Genomic DNA, 18,496 nt, shown 5'->3' with positions numbered 1-18,496 from the left:
CGAATGGTGTTTTGTTGTTGGACTTCTGTGCTAGCCACAGTTTGTCCATAACGAACACCATGTTCGAACATAAGGTGGCTCATAAGTGGACCTGGTACCAGAACACCTTAGGCCGGAGATCAATGATCGACTTTGTAATCGTATCATCTGATCTGCGGCCGTATGTCTTGGACACTCGGGTGAAGAGAGGAGCAGAGCTGTCAACTGATCACCACCTGGTGGTGAGTTGGATCAGATGGCGGGGGACTCGGCTAGAGAGACCTGGCAAGCCCAAACGTGTAGTGAGGGTGAACTGGGAACGTCTGGCAGAGGATCCTGTCCGGGAGGTCTTCAACTCCCACCTCCGGAAGAACTTCTCACAAATCCCGAGGGAGGCTGGGGACATGGAATCCGAGTGGACCTTGTTCAAAGCCTCTATTGTGGACGCGGCTGCTCGGGGCTGTGGCCGGAAGGTCATCGGTGCCTGTCGTGGCGGCAACCCTAGAACCCGGTGGTGGACACCGGGGGTGAGGGAAGCCGTCAAACTGAAGGAGGCCTTTCGGGCCTGGCTGGCCCAGGGGTCTCTTGAAGAAGCTGACGGGTACCGGCGGGCCAAAAGGGCTGCAGCGACGATGGTCGCGGAGGCTAAAATTCGGGCATGGGAGGAGTTCGGGGAGGCCATGGAGAAGGACTTTCGGTTGGCCTCAAGGAAGTTCTGGCAAACCATCCGACGGCTCAGGAAGGGAAAGCAGGGTCTACCCCAGGCTGTTCTCAGCAGGGGGGGGGAACTGCTGACCCAGACTGGGGACATCGTCGGGCGGTGGAAAGAGCACTTTGAGGAACTCCTAAACCCGGCCAACATGTCCCCCGGAGAGGGGGCAGCGCCGGAAGACTTTGGGGTGGATTCACCCATATCCCTGGCAGAGGTCGCTAAGGTAGTCAAAAAGCTCCTTGGTGGCAAGGCGCCAGGGGTGGATGAGATCCGCCCTGAGATGCTGAAAGCGCTGGACATTGTTGGGCTGTCTTGGTTGACACGCCTTTTCAGTGTCGCATGGGGTTCGGGAACAGTGCCCATGGACTGGCAGACCGGGGTGGTGGTTCCCATCTTCAAGAAGGGGGACCGGAGAGTGTGCTCGAACTATCGTGGTATCACACTGCTCAGCCTCCCGGGAAAAGCTTATGCCAGGGTGCTGGAGAGGAGGCTCCGACCGCTTGTCGAACCTCAGATTCAGGACGAACAGTGCGGATTCCGTCCCGGTCGTGGAACAGTGGACCAGCTCTTTACCCTCGCAAGATTACTGGAGGGGTCCTGGGAGTTTGCCCAACCAGTTTACATGTGCTTTGTAGACCTGGAGAAGGCTTTCGATCGGGTCCCTCTGGGGTTTTTGTGGGGGGTGCTGCGGGAGTATGGGGTGCCGGACCCGTTGGCACGGGCCATCCGGTCTCTGTACGCCTGCAGTAGGAGCTGTGTTCGTCTCCTCGGTAGTAAGTCAGACACGTTCCCGGTGGGTGTTGGCCTCCGCCAGGGCTGCCCTTTATCACCGGTCCTGTTCGTGACCTTCATGGACAGGATATCTAGGCGCAGCCAGGGGGCGGAGAGGATCCGGTTCGGGAGTCTCGGGATCGCCTCTCTGCTGTTTGCGGATGATGTGGTCCTGTTTGCCTCCTCGGACCGTGACCTCCAGCATTCACTGGGGCGTTTTGCAGCCGAGTGCGAAGCGGCAAGGATGAGAGTTAGCACCTCCAAATCTGAGGCCATGGTGCTCTGCCGGAAACCGGCGGATTGCTCCCTCCAGGTGGGGGCAAACTGCCTACCCCAAGCGAAGGAGTTCAAGTATCTCGGGGTCTTGTTCACGAGTGAGGGTAAGGTGGAGCGGGAGATCGATAGGCGGATCGGTGCGGCTGCAGTAGTAAAACAGGCGCTGTACCGGTCCGTCTTAGTGAAGAGGGAGCTGAGCCGGAAGGCAAAGCTCTCCATTTACTGGTCGGTCTACGTTCCAACCCTCACCTATGGTCACGAACTCTGGGTTGTGACCGAAAGAACGAGATCTTGGATACAAGCGGCCGAAATGAGCTTCCTCCGTAGGGTGGCCGGGCTCAGCCTTAGAGATAGGGTAAGGAGCTCAGACATCAGGGGGGAGCTTGGAGTCGAGTCGCTGCTCCTTCGTGTCCAAAGGAGTCAGCTGAGGTGGTTCGGGCATCTAGTCAGGATGCCTCCTGGACGCCTCCCATTAGAGGTTTTCCGGGCACGTCCAACTGGTAGGAGGCCCCGGGGAAGACCGAGGACACGCTGGAGGGATTATATCTCCCGGCTGGCCTTGGAACGCCTCGGGATCCCCCAGAATGAGCTGGAAAGTGCTGCGGGTGAGAGGGAAGCCTGGGTCGGCCTGCTGAACCTGCTGCCACCGCGACCCGACCCCGGATAAGCGGGTGATAATGGATGGATGGATAGTTTGCAATTTATTTATTACGGAAGAAAAAATGCTTTTCAAAGAGAAACGATCACTTTTATTGAACAGCCGACATGTCGGTGTAGCTGTAACTAGAAAGTTGTAAAGACTACACTAAATATTTAACACTTACTACCAGTCCATAAAGTTAACAAAAAGGCAGTCACGTGAAAGATGTAATAGCTAATATGACTATACAGTAAATCAATCATGGCATGACAGAAAAGAACATTCATCACAATACCCCGTCCCGAAAAAAAGTTTTCTTGTAGTCCATATTCTGTCTTTCGCACATAAAAGGACAGTCACAATGGTAATAAATGAAAACTGAAAATATACAATTGATATGTCCAAACTATTGAAAAACAGAATAAAAACAACTCATTTACATAAGTTTATAATACAGAACACTACACCTGTTAACAGTGAAATACATGAATTGAAAATATACAGCCCATATTCGCTTAAAGGTCGCTCAAGCACGCAGATTTTCTTTTCTCGTAGTCAAATGGATTTTGGCCCAATCACCACACCAAACGTATCCTGTAATATTGTTGATACAATTATGTTTTTAAATGAATAATTGATTTAAATAAGGTTCTGAGAAACACAAATCCCAGGTTCACCTGGTCAACGGAGGAAATAGCATCCACCTCATCATGAGACATTTGGTCACTGGTCAGCTGACCCCTAAAGACCAGACACACACATGTTGTCCCAGTGAAGAATTTTGAACACATTTCTAACACTGAAAACAGGAAACTGACTCTTGACAGCAATGTTAAAAGTGGTGAACTATTTTCATTGAAAATGCTGGCAGTATTACGGAATGAAAATACATAAAAAATGATATTACATTTATTACATGGAACTTACACATTAACAAAATGTGTTATTTTAAAAACAGATAAATCAATAGGCCAAACACTTTAGATACAAGTTGGTGTCATAACTCCATAAGTTGACAGATCGGTTCCCCCAGCTGTGCTCCTTCCTTCTGACGACAAAACAAGGTCCAGTCGGCCGACGTCCAGCCGTGGGTTCAGTTCAGTGGCCGAGGTCTCCATGAGAGTACGTGGCATAACCGTTCTCAGGGTACAGGCACAGCTCCTCTGTGCTGCCGAGTCCATTGTTGAGATCTGAAACAGATGACAGGGAGATGATTGATGATGTTGATAATGAACACATTTAACACGTTCATGTACGCAATTTAGCTGGGAAGGATTTAGTTTAGTCGTCCATCAGGGAGCGACACCTCTGGTTGAAGAAAGTCGGCCGATTGGATCGAAGTCTATGATAAAATGACCCTACTTCTAAGTAAACATCCTACAACACTGAGGCTGTGTAGGATGTTACTCCTTTCAACTTTGACAAAGGCAGAGCAGACCAGACCCACTCCTTCTGTTCTTACTTTTCACAATAAGAGCCTGAGACATATACACTGTTTACCAGAGGGAACTTTGACTGCGGGACACATTTATAAGAATAAGTGTGGGTAGGCGTGTTGTGCTAAACCAATAATAATAATAATAATAATAATAATAATAATGATAACCATGTGTGTTTAAAAAATGAAATATTGATATCATAAATAATCCAGCACCTGCTACACATGCTATTTTACAGTTGCAGACTTTCGCCACCCCTACACTCTTATTTTGAGTGTAATGTATTTGCCAAAAAAAGATCAAGATGAAATTGACTGATAGCTGAATTTTCTTTTTTTCCTCTCCAAATCTTTGCTAGATATTTTTTTGGGCCAAAATATTGGCGAAGGAGTGAAAATCTGGTATTGTGACAGCCCAGACAAGTGTGGATGCACACAGATGGACAGATGGATATTTGGATGGACCTCTTCCTATAATGGGAAACACCGGTTGAATGGCTATATTCTATAAAAATGCAGATCCTCAAAGCTGCACCTGAGAATATGAGCTTCTCCTTCATGATGTTGACGTCCCGACTGGACCGGCGGGCCACGGCGCTCAGCATGATCTGCTCCGGGTTATAAGTCTGCATCCCTCTCATCCTCCACCTGGGACCGCAACAGATACAGACCGTCACAAGCATGCAGGTGCTATGAGTCCATTAATCATACAATTCAACGATGATTATGCCCAGACTGGGCCTTTAAAATACGAGTACACACACTGAATGAGATGCACATTGGTAAACAAGAGGAAGGAAATGCACAAGTGGGACAGACGAGGAGGCAGAAACAAAGGCCGAAGCAGTTACCTGATCATATGATAGCTGACAGATGCCAGGGGGCAGCGGAGGAGAGGTTGCATGCAGATCACAGGACAAAGTACAAATGTCAAAGAGAGACAGAGAGGAACAGGACAGGTTAGAGTGTGGAGGAGAAACATGGAGACAGTCAGAAGACAAGGTAGCAGGGAAGAGACCGACAATAAAGAAAGGTTAGAATGGAGAGTCGCACTCGGAGGCTGGTGTTAACGCTGCAGTCACAGGAACAGTCAACGCCTCAAGGGAGAGCTGATGCTCAGATGTGTGCTTGCATGGGGCTCTTCTCCACAGTCAGCGTGTTACTGGCTGGAGAAACAGACCGGACCAAAGCACTGCAAACTAAACCTTTAAAACAACAACGTAACACCGGATAGTACACTTCAAACTCATACTTTTAGGAGTCCACAGCAGAACATTACTTTGCTCCCACGCCCATTGTCCTGTCTGTTTCTACCATCTACTGTAGTAATACAGAGACGTACCTCATACAGCCACACGTTAACATCAGAATGAATATGAATATGAATATGAATATACATATATATATATATATATATATATATATATATATATATATATATGCTGCTCTAAACATTTAGATGATATTTGTTCAGAGAAAACAATAGAGTTAAAATAGATAATGAGTTAAAGAAAAATACAACATGTACTGTGTTTCCTAAAGCAGATCAAATTAAAATTATACTCTGCCTGAAAAAAAACAAGACTTCATGATTTTAGAGGCTCAGTTGACCCAAATGTGCGGTTCTGTGAACAGCAGCTTGTTTCTACGGTGTGTTCAGAATAAACGTGACATTGTTTCTAGAAAGTTGATGGTGAATGGAACATTTCAATACTGTGTGTACCACAAATGCATTGGTTGGATACCAATTTTCCAATTACGTAATACATACAAAAAATAAATGTGATCAACAATTTCGTTTCAGACAAAAGGGCGTGTTCGGTAGTCTTTTTGACCTTTATTTAAACAGGTGAAATCGATGTACGCCTGTGACCTTCAACATGATCACTGCACTTACTTCTGGAAACAGAAAGTCCCTATGACTACGGCGATGGAGACCAGATCGGAAGTGATCCAGATAAAGTTGTAAGCGTTCTGGCTCTGCAAGAGAAGGAACAGAGAAGGGCAGTTCCCTGTGGGGTCAGATCAGTCTCAATAATAGCAAATGCACACAGAAGGATTTACAAATAAATTAGACTCTCAAATGCACGCAGAACGACGTGTGTGTTTATTCGTGGATCCTTCACGTGTGTGGATTTAAGAGACTCCCCTGCCGTGGATAGATCCGCAAATGCGATTTTCCAACATAGACCCAGCTGTAGCCAATCAGATGTCGCCCACATTTTCAGCCAATCACATGAGCGCATCTCCCCCTCCCCTCCCCACGGGACTGCCAGCGTTACAGTTGCGCAATTTGCAGAGAGATAGACAATTAATGTACCCCCCCCCCCCATTGTTGTAAGTCATTGAAAGTTTAATCTTGTAAATCTTGTAGAAAAGACGCGAAAAGAGCGAAGCGAAAAGTTCGCCCGCTGTCATTGTGATGTTATGTATAAATATATATATATATATATGATATTAATGTTATGAACCCAAACACGAGGGCGTTAGATGTTCCGACGTTTATGTCCACAACAAGTATAAAGCAGAACTAGTGGATGACGGAAGTTATAACGGAAGTTATAACTGTTTCCACGGAGTAAAGCCACGGAGATAAGCCACGCCCCCTCTAAGGCGCAAATAAAGCGAATGACGCTCATGTGATTGGTTGAAAATGAGGGCGACATCTGATTGGCTACAGACACACACGTGAAGAATCCACAAACAAATGCAGTGCGATTGACAAATAAATAAACACAGACACGTCGTTCTGCGTGCATTTGAGAGTCTAATTTATTTATAAATCCTTCTGTGTGCATTTGTAAATCAAACATATTTGTAAATTGTTCTGTGCGCATTTGTAAATCTTTGTGTGTGCATTTGTAAATCTCTCTGGGTGCATTTGCAATTATTGAGACTGATCTGACCCCATAGTTCCCCGTCAACGCTACCGGAGGTCACCATTAACATGCATGTCGTCTGAAGCTGCTCACAAGAGGCCCTGAGTGCACAGAAGCAGTCTAGACAGCTGCTTTTTACTTCACATCTCTGCCCCGTTCTCACTCTTTTCCCAGGGTCCTGTTGTTCCTCAACGCCACGCTGAGCTCCCTCATATCTCTCTGCGTCCTTGCCCTCGAGTCTTGCTGGGCCCTCGTCAGTCTCTGTCCTCTCTCCTGCTGTCCTCTCGTCTCTCTGTGTGACTGTGTGTGACTGTGTGTGTGTGTGTGTGTGTGTGTGTGTGTGTGTGTGTGTGTGTGTGTGTGTGTGTGTGTGTGTGTGTGTGTGTGTGGTGTGTGTGTGTGTGTGTGTGTGGACTGTGTGTGTGTGTGTGTGTGTGTGTGTGTGTGTGTGTGTGTGGGTGGTGTGTGTGTTGTGTGGTGTGTGTTGTGTGTGTGTGTGGTGGTGTGTGTGTGTGTGTGTGTGTTGTGTGTGTGTGTGTGTGTGTGTGTGTGTGTGTGTGTGTGTGTGTGTGTGTGTGTGTGTGTGGCGTCAGATGAGAGACAGGGAGAGGAGAGCTGATTACCATGAGCCAGATGGGGTAAGGCACCTTTCGGAGGACTTGGGGGGCATCGGAGGACACAGAAGGCACCCCGCTACACCACAGGATGGAGTAGAGCCAGGGCTCATTTACTGGATAGACCGTCACACTCACATTATTGGCCAGATACTCCCTGGAGAAAGAATGGAGAAAAAAGCCATGTTAGCAGTGAGGAGCAAAGGTCGTCTCCCTTTTAAATGCGTTGCTCCTTTCCCTGCGTTGTGTATCAGAAATGTACCGACAGCTACAGCGTGTCACGTAAAGATGCAGTAAACAGTGTCTCGTCCTGATGACGACCAAGTACACCAGTCTTGTTACTAAAGCCCCATTACTACGGTCACCAAATGGACCGTTACTAAGAGACAGGAACAGTAAAGACAATGCTGCGGTTCTGCACTAAGCACATTATTTGATGGGGTTTATGGTCTGTCCTTAGGGTTAGGGTACCATATTCTGTCTACGGTCAGAACACCGGCATGGCACCTCTTTTGCTTCTGGAATGATGGCATGCTATCCAACAATCACACGCCGTTGTTTGGTTCAGTGTAGAAGAGAAACCAGCATAACGGGGATCTACTGCAGGATCCATGTGTGGAACGGACTCATGAGTCAAAGTTACAGGTAGATGAGGACCAGCTGAGGAAAGGTGACTTAAACATTTCAATTAAACAATCAGAGTATGATAACATTTTGTGGATAAGTTATAAGAAAAATATATATGCAGTAGAGTTTTTTTGTTCCACTCATTCTTCGTCCAAAACTTGGCACCTGCATTACCCACAATGCAACTCAATCTAATATCACATCTCTTTTGCTGAGGAGATTTGACTTGAAATGGTTCCCATACTGGTTTACCTCCATCCACTCAGCAAGCTAAGCCAAGAAAACACAGTACTTGGGCTCTATTCGACATTAGTCCAGAAATATGAGTTGAATTTATTCTTTTTCATTTATTCTTAAATATCAACATTCATTTTATGAGGAATAAGTCAAAAGGACAACAATGTGGTCTTTTTCTGTTGCTCTTACTGTATGTCTTTGTGGCTGGCCTTGCTGTAGTGGAGGGTCAGGCTGGTTATTCCCCTCTGCCTTATCTCTTCCACCGACAGCTTCTCGTTGGCGGTCTGCTGAAGCCCTCTCACCCTCCCCCTGTCCGTGTCGGGGGTCCACGTCACCTGGCACAAACACATGAGGCCGGGACAGACGCTGGTCAGATTGAATGAAGCCTCAGATCCAGAGATGTTGCACTTTCATGACAACAAAAAGGTGCTGCTTGTAGAATTTAAAATAGCAATATGATGTTGAGAACTCTTCATTTGTTATCCAGTCAACATGGTGACTATTTCTGGCACCCTCAAACTCTGGGCTACATCTTATTTGGAGTCTCGGTTGTCCCACAGGACCCCAAGTAGAACTCTGTATACTGGAGGACAATACCAGTGGCAGTCGTTAGTGTGCTTAACTCAACGGTTCTGCAAGCAGCGCCTTCAAGCAATCAAGAGTGTATTATGGAGTGACCTACAGTCCTCACCCTCGTCTGGGAAATCCCCGCTTTCTGCACAGCCCACAGCGTGTCCATGAACCAGCTGCGGTGGCGCGGGTGCTCTGGAGGAGGCCTGCGGACGTTGAGCAGTGCAGAGCCGTTGGCCCTGACGACCAGACGCAGCATTTCCACCAGACTGCAGACCGTCTGGTTGCCTATTCTGCTGCGCTCCCTCGCTGTGAGGGTTTCTACTGTCCAGTAGGGGTCACTCTGGAAGCAAAGGAGATGGAACATACATGCTGTCCTCCTGGATACAGTCTATTCTTCAGTAATGTTATCAAGTAAGTATGCAGCTTATTTGTTCGCTTGATGTTCTAGGTAGTCTTTGCATCACAAATGATCAGTGCTGTGGCTAATCAGACACTTCAGGACCATCAGCCTCATATAGGACTAGATATAAGTACCTCCAGTAAAAACCAAACCAAACCACATTTTGACCTTTGTCGGAGCACAAAAACTGACAAGCAAAGAAAAGTTTGGTTTCATTTTGAACTGAAGCATTAGCAGACAAATTGGTTATGTTATGTTCTTAAATTGTATTCTAAATACAAACTCTAACAGACGATTTATTGTCCTTGCATAATTCCTCCAGGAACTAAACACGTTTTATTCCTGAAGGACTTAAGGGGAATAATGTGGGGTGATTTAAGGGGAAAATTAGTTTTATGGCTGTGATGGAATCTGCATGCAAAAATCAGTGTGAGGTGGAGTGGATTTCAGTACCTCCAAAAACCACTGGCCTGCATTTAGAGAGCGGATCTCAGTCCAGTTGAAGAAAGAGGCGTCATCGTACCGCCTGCCTGGAAAGACCTTGTGGACGTCTGTCGTTCGTTTCAATGTGCGGTCCCGCATAAGGAACGGGAAACCATCCACACTGGAAGAGAAAACATATACAATTATGATTTAGAATATACTTTGGTCAAAATAAATAGAATAAACTAACATCAAAACAGCAGCTCAATAAAAAGAATCATGAAAAAGGTGGAAAAGAGGTGGAATGTGCTGACCTCAAATGGTGATATTCATATGCATCTCTCACTAAATGTCAATGTTTCTACCAAACAAGCCATATCTCAGCTGTGGGATCTATATATGGAACTTCAGTTCATTAAAAGATAAATAACCTGGGATTAAAAAGGCTTCATGTGGTGAATAACCTGATCGTGACGTCTGCCTCAAGGGAGCTGGCTCCGTACTGCAGGGCTCTGTTAAAGGACACCATGGTGTTTTCTGGGGCCAGCTGGGTGTAAGAGAAAGACAAAAGAACAAACAACTCCACTCAATCTTCCCTTTCCAAGGGAGGAGCCACCTGCCCATCAGGACTAACATTCACACACACTGATGGGAGGAGCCACCTGCCCATCAGGACTAACATTCACACACTGATGGGAGGAGCCACCTGCCCATCAGGACTAACTAACATTCACACCCTGATGGGAGGAGCCACCTGCCCATCAGGACTAACATTCACACACTGATGGGAGGAGCCACCTGCCCATCAGAGCCACAGTATATTACATTTCTGCCAATAAATCTCCCTAAAGCCTACACACAGCGGGATGTATTGATAACACATTTGTGGGAAATTATCAAAAGTGAAACCTAAAAGTTACAGTTGTTGTTCTCTGCCATGCATATGTAAAATAAATGTATTCAGTCAGGATTTAAAGTTAAACATTGTCAAAGATAGAATCAGCATAATGAATGGGCTACAATACTACCCCTACACATCCAAACTGCAGTAACTCTAAAATATTATGACATAGAAATGTAGCCTATAAGTTCCATGACAACAACAGGTAACGTTAAATGTAAAAGTATAACACCTCTGTCCATCACTATTCATGTATTTTCCAGCTGTGAGTATTCACTTCCTGGAACATAGCAATACCTGGATACATCACATTGTGATATTTAAAATATCCATAAAGCTGAGGTCCATTGCAGAGAGAACGTGTTTGTGATTTGTGTGTACACAGTGTATGTTTGTGTGTGTGCCTTTAGAGGGCAGGAGAGGACAGCTCTAAACATCTGTGGACATTTGTTTACAGCTAGTAATGTGGAACAGTATTTGCTAGCCCAGCATTCTGCTCATGATCCAGTGATCATGAGCAGAATGACGACACCTGACAGACCTCTGCAGTGACAATGAACTGGATCAGACTGACACTCACCATGGGAGCTCCCCGTCGACCGATGATGTCTGGTCGTGCTCCGAGGCTGTGGCGGTCCATGATGCAGGGGCAGGTGAATGTGAGCGGCACCAAATACACAACCAGGAGGATGACCATGTAGATCAGCAACATCATCACCTGGAAATCTGAGAATGAGGAGCCAAGGGGTTTTCAACGTCTTTATGGAAAAGTAACTGCATCAGTGTTGCCGTAAAGAAGACCACCTAAAAGGAGACCAAGTCAGGCCCGAGGCCAGTGTATCAAAACCGAGACCAAGACTTTGAGGTGTTGAGACGGAGTGAAGACCAAGACCCGACCAGTGTGAGTCATTACAAAAAACAGATCAAATGGAGGCAATGTAGGCACTGATCTGAAAGTTCCCACAAAAAGACCCTCAGAAAACCTCTTCCATTGCCATGTGTGTGTGTGTGCATGTATACATGGAGCATGAGAAATGTCTTAATAAAATAATAAAAACCTCTTCCATTGCCATGTGTGTGTGTGTGTGCATGTATACATGGAGCATGAGAAATGTCTTAATAAAAACCTCTTCCATTGCCATGTGTGTGTGTGTGTGTGTGCATGTATACATGGAGCATGAGAAATGTCTTAATAAAATAATAAAAACCTCTTCTATTGCCATTTGTGTGTGTGCATGTATATAATAAAATAGTAAGAACTGCTTTTCAGAGGTGAATTTGATGAGTTTATATGAGCAAACACATAACTGATGGCAACAAATAACTCAAGTAATGGAGTTGTAATCAGTTTAGTGGATCCCCCTCAGTTGTGGTCTTGACCAGTGTGACGACCCTCTGTCACTGGCTCGTGTCCCTGCAGGTGGGCGTGGCCAAGGCTCATCGGAAGAGTGGGAACACCTGAGCGAATCAGCAGCACTGGCAACACCTGGTGCTGCACTTAAAAGGCCCTCTGGTCTCAGGAGCTCTCTCTCCCTCGCTGTCCTGAGACCCTGACTGACTGCCTATAGGAGAGTATGCACTCACCTCCACCACTGAAACTACTGACTCCACACACACCACTGTTTTGCTACCTAAGTTACATTAGACTACCTAGTTCAATAAAAACCCTTGCTGATAACAATTACCTATGTGTGTCCCTTTGTTGTCGCGGCCATGCGGCCCGGTTCGTGACAAGTGGGGGCTCGTCCAATTTAAGTTGTTTGAGGCCGATAATTGTTGCATAGAAGTTATGGTTTTGTTTGACACTGTTTAGGGGGATACTTTTTTGAGCAGCAATGGGTACGTAGTCCTGTAGTGTGACTTTTGGCTTTTGTGGATTGTCCCTGGTGTTAGGTTGTAGTGGATTTTATATATATTTGCACATGTAGATAAGAGAAGTTTATGTTTTAAATTAATACATAAAGAAAGATATGATAATTAATTTGGGATATTATGAGGAATATTCTGGAGGAATGTATTGTGAAACATAAGAGAGGATCACTGTTTTATTATTCTGTTTTAATGACAAATGTAATGATTAACTGTATGATGCATGAGAATGAATGAATGTTTTATTGTTTAGACAATAGTTAAAATGGATGCCGATTGAAACCTAATGTGTTGCTTTTATTCGGAAGGCAGGATAATAGGGTTTTATTGTGAAGGGGAACTTCCTGTCCTTGACCAGAAGAGTGAGCTTTGACCCCGCTAGTTTTACTAATTGGCTTAGCGAACAGAACTGCGGCATCCTTTGAACTGACCAATGGAACTAACCTTTAGGTGTGAATTCATTTGCATGACCAGACTAACGACCGAGCATTTGTTCTGGGGAGACATGGTTCTACTGGTCTGGAGACATGGTTCTACTGGTCTGGAGACTCGAGACAGCCCCGGTCTGTGGCTCTACATGAGTATTATCTTTGCCATTAAATATTGTTAAACTTTAACTCGAATCCTGAATTTCCTGCGGCCACGGGACCCGGAGCTTTGAACACGAATCTTACAATTTGGTGACCACCGACGTGAGCTGCTGTGGCCTCGTGGCTGAGGAACTGGGCCCGCTAGATCCACGCCATTCCACACCATGGCCAACTCATTATCGGTAAGCTTGGAACCTGTTTTATCGAATCCTGCATAGCTTAATATAGACACTTTAGCGTGTGGATTGGTGCGGAGCTTGTTGGACCAGGCTAAACATTTAGCGTGAAAACACGACATAGAATAAGGACTAAGCTAGGTCCGTGGTGAAGATGATGCTCATTTAGTGTTTTTATGTTTGTTTTGTGTTGTACTGTTAAATGTGTGTATTTCTGTTGTGAGTCGCACAAGCATATTGAACGAGACTGGTTACGCGAAGATAGTGCCGCATTGTTCCTAAAGAGTTGAAGTCCGTGAGAACGGCCTGCCGGAGTTTATTTATTTAAACTCCCCACAGTGAGGAGTTAGTGAGCGTTACGTAGAAGCTATTCGCCATAATCTATTGTCCGCTACAAACATTTCCCCCTTAGACTCTTTAGGGACGCACATTGAATTTAACGTCCAGTAGTCCACAATAGATAAATCGTTCCGCGACGCGACTGATTAGCAGCGTGGAGGGTTCAAGTCCCCCGGCGAAGACCGGCACAAGAATTTATATGGATTATTGTAAGAAATAAGATAAATAAAGTTACCGTGATAAACCAGTTGTTACAAACAGGTCTGTAGAGTGAAGAGAGCAAGAGCCCCACCTACCTTGGGACCGCTTGGGACAGTTTTTTTTTTAGGGAAGACAGGATAAGGGTAGAATAGAATCCCACTTATACCATTTTGAGCCCCTGATGAATAAGTAGTTAAACCTTTTTGAGAGAAGAGAGGAAAAAGGAGATCAGAGGACACAGACAAAGGGTTATAAAATAACCATTTTTTTCCCCCTGCAAGACCACATGTGGGTCACACGTGTTTAGAATACACGTCTTTGCCAGTCGAGAGCCATTCACCATCAGGTTTGACACCTAGTGGTTGAACCCCCCCCCAACCCCCCATGGATTGCCCTAGGGATTAACCTTATTGGCACCATGGTGTTGCAAACGTTGAATAGTGAAAGAGGACAGTGGTAAACCACTGATGCATTATTCTTTTTGATTTAAGTATTGCCAGTTTATTACAGCAATTGATTTTCTCATTATTGCCAGTTTTTGGATTAACAGTAATTGATTTATCGTTTACTTTACTCATGATTGTCGGATTTTGATTAAGACATATCGTTTGATTTCTCATCATTACCGGTTTTGATTAAAAGTAATTGTTTTATCGTTTGCTTTTCTCATAATTGGCGGTTTTGGTTCTCATGCCATTTGTTTTTCATTATTGACGATTCTTTGATTAAGAGTAATTGTTTTATTGTTTGCTTTTTTCATAATTGGCAGTTTTTGTGATCATATCATTTGCTTGTTTATGCTTGGCGGTTAAAAGTAATTGTTAAAAATTTGCTTAAAATAACGTTTTTTCCCATTGATTTGGTTGAAACGCAGGAGAAGCCTGTATAAGCGTAGAACAGAGTTCCGTTTATACCAATGGGCCCCTGTTAATTATTAAAAGTACACTGGAGAAGCCTGTATAAAGTGTTGGACAGAGTCCCACTTATACTGATTGGGCCCCTAGTGATTCATTAGCATAAAACAACAAGTTTTTGCCATTTTTGACAGCTGAAGGCTGTATCATTTGCTTTGTGCTTGGCTGTGTGGACTGTACGTAATCGTTGTATCCATTTGCATAAAGTAACACATTTTTCCCATTTTTGTCTAACCTATTATTGTCCAATTGCAGTGTATAACTTTTTTCCCTTCCTAACTTGAATATTTTTCCCAATCGCATCACACTTGCACGTTAGACACAGTGTGAAAATATTTTATTTTTTAATTTATTTTAAAAATTAATTTTTAATTTTTTGGATAAATTTTAATCTGAAATTTTATTTTTCCTTCTACATTTACATTTCCTTATATAAAGCCAGTCAGTACCTGATTCTCGGAAAATGTCGAGCCAACTTCAATCAAGACTCCGGTCGCTTGGATTGAAGACATCCTCTATGCTGCAATGAACCTGATAGTTCAAGCCAAAGACTGAATAAGAAGCTGAGGAAATATGTTCAGCAATGTCATACCGAGGGTTTACTTGACGTAACAAACAGAAAAGGAAAATTGGTTCACGTCCCGATCAGCAGACGTCACCAGAACCAATGAAGCCATTGTGTAGGCAAGACTGCCACGACATGGCATAGCAGTGAATGAAGACAACACTGCTCGGAGGTGCCAGGAAGAAGCAACACCCCGAAAGACCCCAAAGAAGAAACAAACAGGAATAAAGAGCTGTCGATGGAGACAGCCCCTGTACTTCTGCCATCAGCCCCCGTTCCCACCCCTTCCATCTATCCCATAATATGTTAATACCTTCCCCCGTACGCCCACAGCCCACTTAAGAGAAGCTCCACACACCATGGCCCCAGTAGAGAGACTATTAGGAGGCAGTGTAGAGTTTGACTCCACAGAAAGCAGAACAGTCGCAGACCTGATGAACAAGGTCGCACAGCTGCAGAGGGCATTAGCTGGCCGAGAAAAGGGCAGAGAAAGGGATGCTAGACAAAGTCAGCAAAGAGAGGAGGAAGACAGGGACCTAATGAGAAGAGAATTATGGTGGAAGAAAGAGAGGGAAAGAAAGGCAGAGGAGGAAGGTGCACTGTCACAAGCAGAGCTGTCAGAACAGGATAACGACAACGTCAGTCCATCACATTACCAGTAAGAAAGGCAGAGGAGGAAGCCCGGCAGAGGCGCCAAGTCATGACCTCCCCAATTCAGAGCGTCCCAATAGATACAAATAGGAGATAGATCCCACCCAGATACCACTCCCTCGCTCATTAACGCCATCCCTAACCGAACAACAGGCGATGGACGCATATGGACTGCGCCCTGGTGGCACCCCACCTCCAGCTCAGAGCCCCCACCTCCAGCTCTGAGCCTCCATTCTAATCGCATGGCCAACTGCGACACCTCAGTGAAGAGGAGCCAAATCAAGACCCCAGCCCCCTCCACCCCCATCTCACAAGAGAGGAGCCCTGCTTGACCTTTCCGGTCAATTAACTGTGCCTTGCAACTGGCGCAGAGGAGGAGACAGCCTCCAGGGATCACGACAACACCTCCCGAGGAGAGCAAAGGAAGGCATAAGCTACAAGCCTCCACCGCGACACACTCAGATGTCAGTGGCAGCAACAAGCCCAGTGTGCTGTGAAGAAGAAGAGGGAAATGCCAGATTCAGGCACCTATCATGACATTGAGCAATGGCACACCTCAATACAAGCCATATAATCCCAGAGATACTCCCGACATGGCCAACCTAGCCAGCATCAAGCTAAAGTCAGATGAAGAAGCCATGGTGTACCTGAAGAAAGCAGCTGACGCCTGGGAATCAGCTACAGGCACCAGACATGACAGGAACCTGACATACCTGAACATGTGGAAGGCTGCTGTAATAGCAGGTCTCCCGGCCAAGTTGAGTCGTGAGCAACATACGATGGGCATAAAGATGCCACCTTTGAAGTGTGGAAGAAACACATCACACACCACATCACTCAACACCATGAGTATGATGAAGAAGAAAAGGCAACCAAAGATAAGCTGTCAATGAGACTCCTGAAGCTACAGATAGCAAAAGAGGACACAGAGGCTGCTAAGCACGGCCCACAAGCGCGAAAGCAGATGGCTGCTGTTAGCAACCTCGTCGTCCAGATCCAGGAAGCAGTGGGCAAAGCCCTGGACCAATATAAAGAAGAGGAGAAAGACAGACACAAGTCCAGAGGATCCAGAAGAGACAGGTGGCGAGAACCTTGTCGTATCTGTGACAGACTTGGGTACAGGGCTGAGGAATGTTACAGTCGCTCTGATGCAGCTAGAGGCAGAAGAAGCCCACAAAGAGGAGGATTTGGACGACACATTCCAAACCAGAACCAGATGCCTGCAAGAATAGTGCAGGATGAAGATTATGTGGATTTTCTATGAAGAGGCCCGGAGGGCCCGGCGCAGTGAATAATGGTTCCAAATGGGCGAGAACCTATCATCACCTGTGCCATAGTTGCCATGGATTATGACACAACATCCATATGTCATGCCAGAAGATCCCTACCGTTGCACCTACAACTACGCCGTCGCCTAAGAAGAAAAGGAGGGTGAAGCTGAAGTCATCAGAACAGAAGCCATACTTGTAGGAAAAGAAGGAGTTGCAGCTGAATGTTTACTGTCTGCAGACAAAAGAGACTGGTATGCACTGCAACCTGACTCTGCCCCTCACATCACACTACTGATCAGAGCAGGTCATGAAGCAAGAAACCTTGGCCCATGATGGAGAGTCTCAAAAGAAAGGTGGATTCCTACCAAATCCCCATATCTGTCCCACACCCCAGATAGTGACTATTGGAAAATACAGCAACACTCGTATTCCAAGGGACAACTCCGACAACTTGACCTTGACAGAAATCATGGAAGGGAACACTCGAACCATCCCTCCACTGATGAAATGTTGGAAGTGCCACCACAAATATGGTCAAGAGGAGACTATGATGTTGGCCACACCACCCAACATAACGTGGTAATGACTTTGAAACCAGATCAAGAGACGGTCTGGCACTATCAATATCCGCTGCAACAAGAACAAAGAGATGGCATTCGAGAGACAATTCAAGGATTGTATGAAGCAGGCTTACTCATCGACGCAGAGTCCAACTGGAATACACAGATATTACCAGTCCAAAAATCCGGTAACAGAGGCTGGAGAATGGTTCATGACCTAAGAACCATCAACAAAGCCACAATTGCACAGAACATTCAAGTGCCAAACCCGTAATGCCACAAGGCTACAGAGATAGCCCGGGTTTGTTTAATGCAGCCCTGAAGCAAGACCTCAAAGACACAGAACATGGAGTTCTTGCCTAGTTGACCTCAAGTGCATTCTCGATGACAAGATAAGATTTCAAAAGTCTTACAACAGCTACATATCACAGTCTCATACAAGCCAAACGACATGGCCGATGGACTTAATGTGAAGATTGCCGCATACTCAGTCGTGCAGCAACAAGAGAAAAGACATTCAACCATTTCTGCGGAAATCATCGCACAGCCAGCATCTGCACAGCTAGCAGAAGTAGTGGCATTGACAAAAGCACAAAAGTCAATTGAAGCAATTACTGAGAGCCATCCTGCTACCACGACACGTAGCAGTGATGAAGTGTAAAGGACGCCAGACCACAAAGACAAAAGTGGCAAAAGGCAACGAAGCCGCTGACCTCGCAGCAAAGAAGGCAGCAGGCTATGTGAAACAAAGGACAGACATAGCCGCACCGGAACTCCCAAAACTCGGAATAGAAGACATCAAGCTCATGCAGAAAGAAGCAGAGCAGAGCAGAATCAGTGGGACACAATGGAGCCGTCCAAAAGAAAGGACTCTGGAGATTAACATTATG

The 18,496-nt window shown here is 45.7% G+C and overlaps 1 protein-coding gene across 1 annotated transcript in view; it reads right to left on the bottom strand.

Moving 5' to 3' along the window:
- Positions 1-2,490: 2,490 nt before the first annotated feature.
- Positions 2,491-18,496, bottom strand: part of gdpd5a (glycerophosphodiester phosphodiesterase domain containing 5a) — a 32,663-nt gene continuing 16,657 nt past the window's right edge. The window contains 9 exon segments of the mRNA XM_034551064.1: positions 2,491-3,568; positions 4,352-4,464; positions 5,714-5,796; positions 7,319-7,466; positions 8,363-8,508; positions 8,856-9,086; positions 9,600-9,750; positions 10,034-10,116; positions 11,051-11,196. Of these exon segments, the coding sequence (XP_034406955.1) occupies positions 3,477-3,568; positions 4,352-4,464; positions 5,714-5,796; positions 7,319-7,466; positions 8,363-8,508; positions 8,856-9,086; positions 9,600-9,750; positions 10,034-10,116; positions 11,051-11,196 (1,193 nt within the window). The 3' untranslated portion in view covers positions 2,491-3,476.

Source organism: Cyclopterus lumpus, chromosome 14 (genome assembly GCF_009769545.1).
Source record: "Cyclopterus lumpus isolate fCycLum1 chromosome 14, fCycLum1.pri, whole genome shotgun sequence".
In the NCBI taxonomy this organism is placed as follows: Eukaryota; Metazoa; Chordata; class Actinopteri; order Perciformes; family Cyclopteridae; genus Cyclopterus; species Cyclopterus lumpus.
This window is presented reverse-complemented; position numbering and strand designations above follow the sequence as displayed.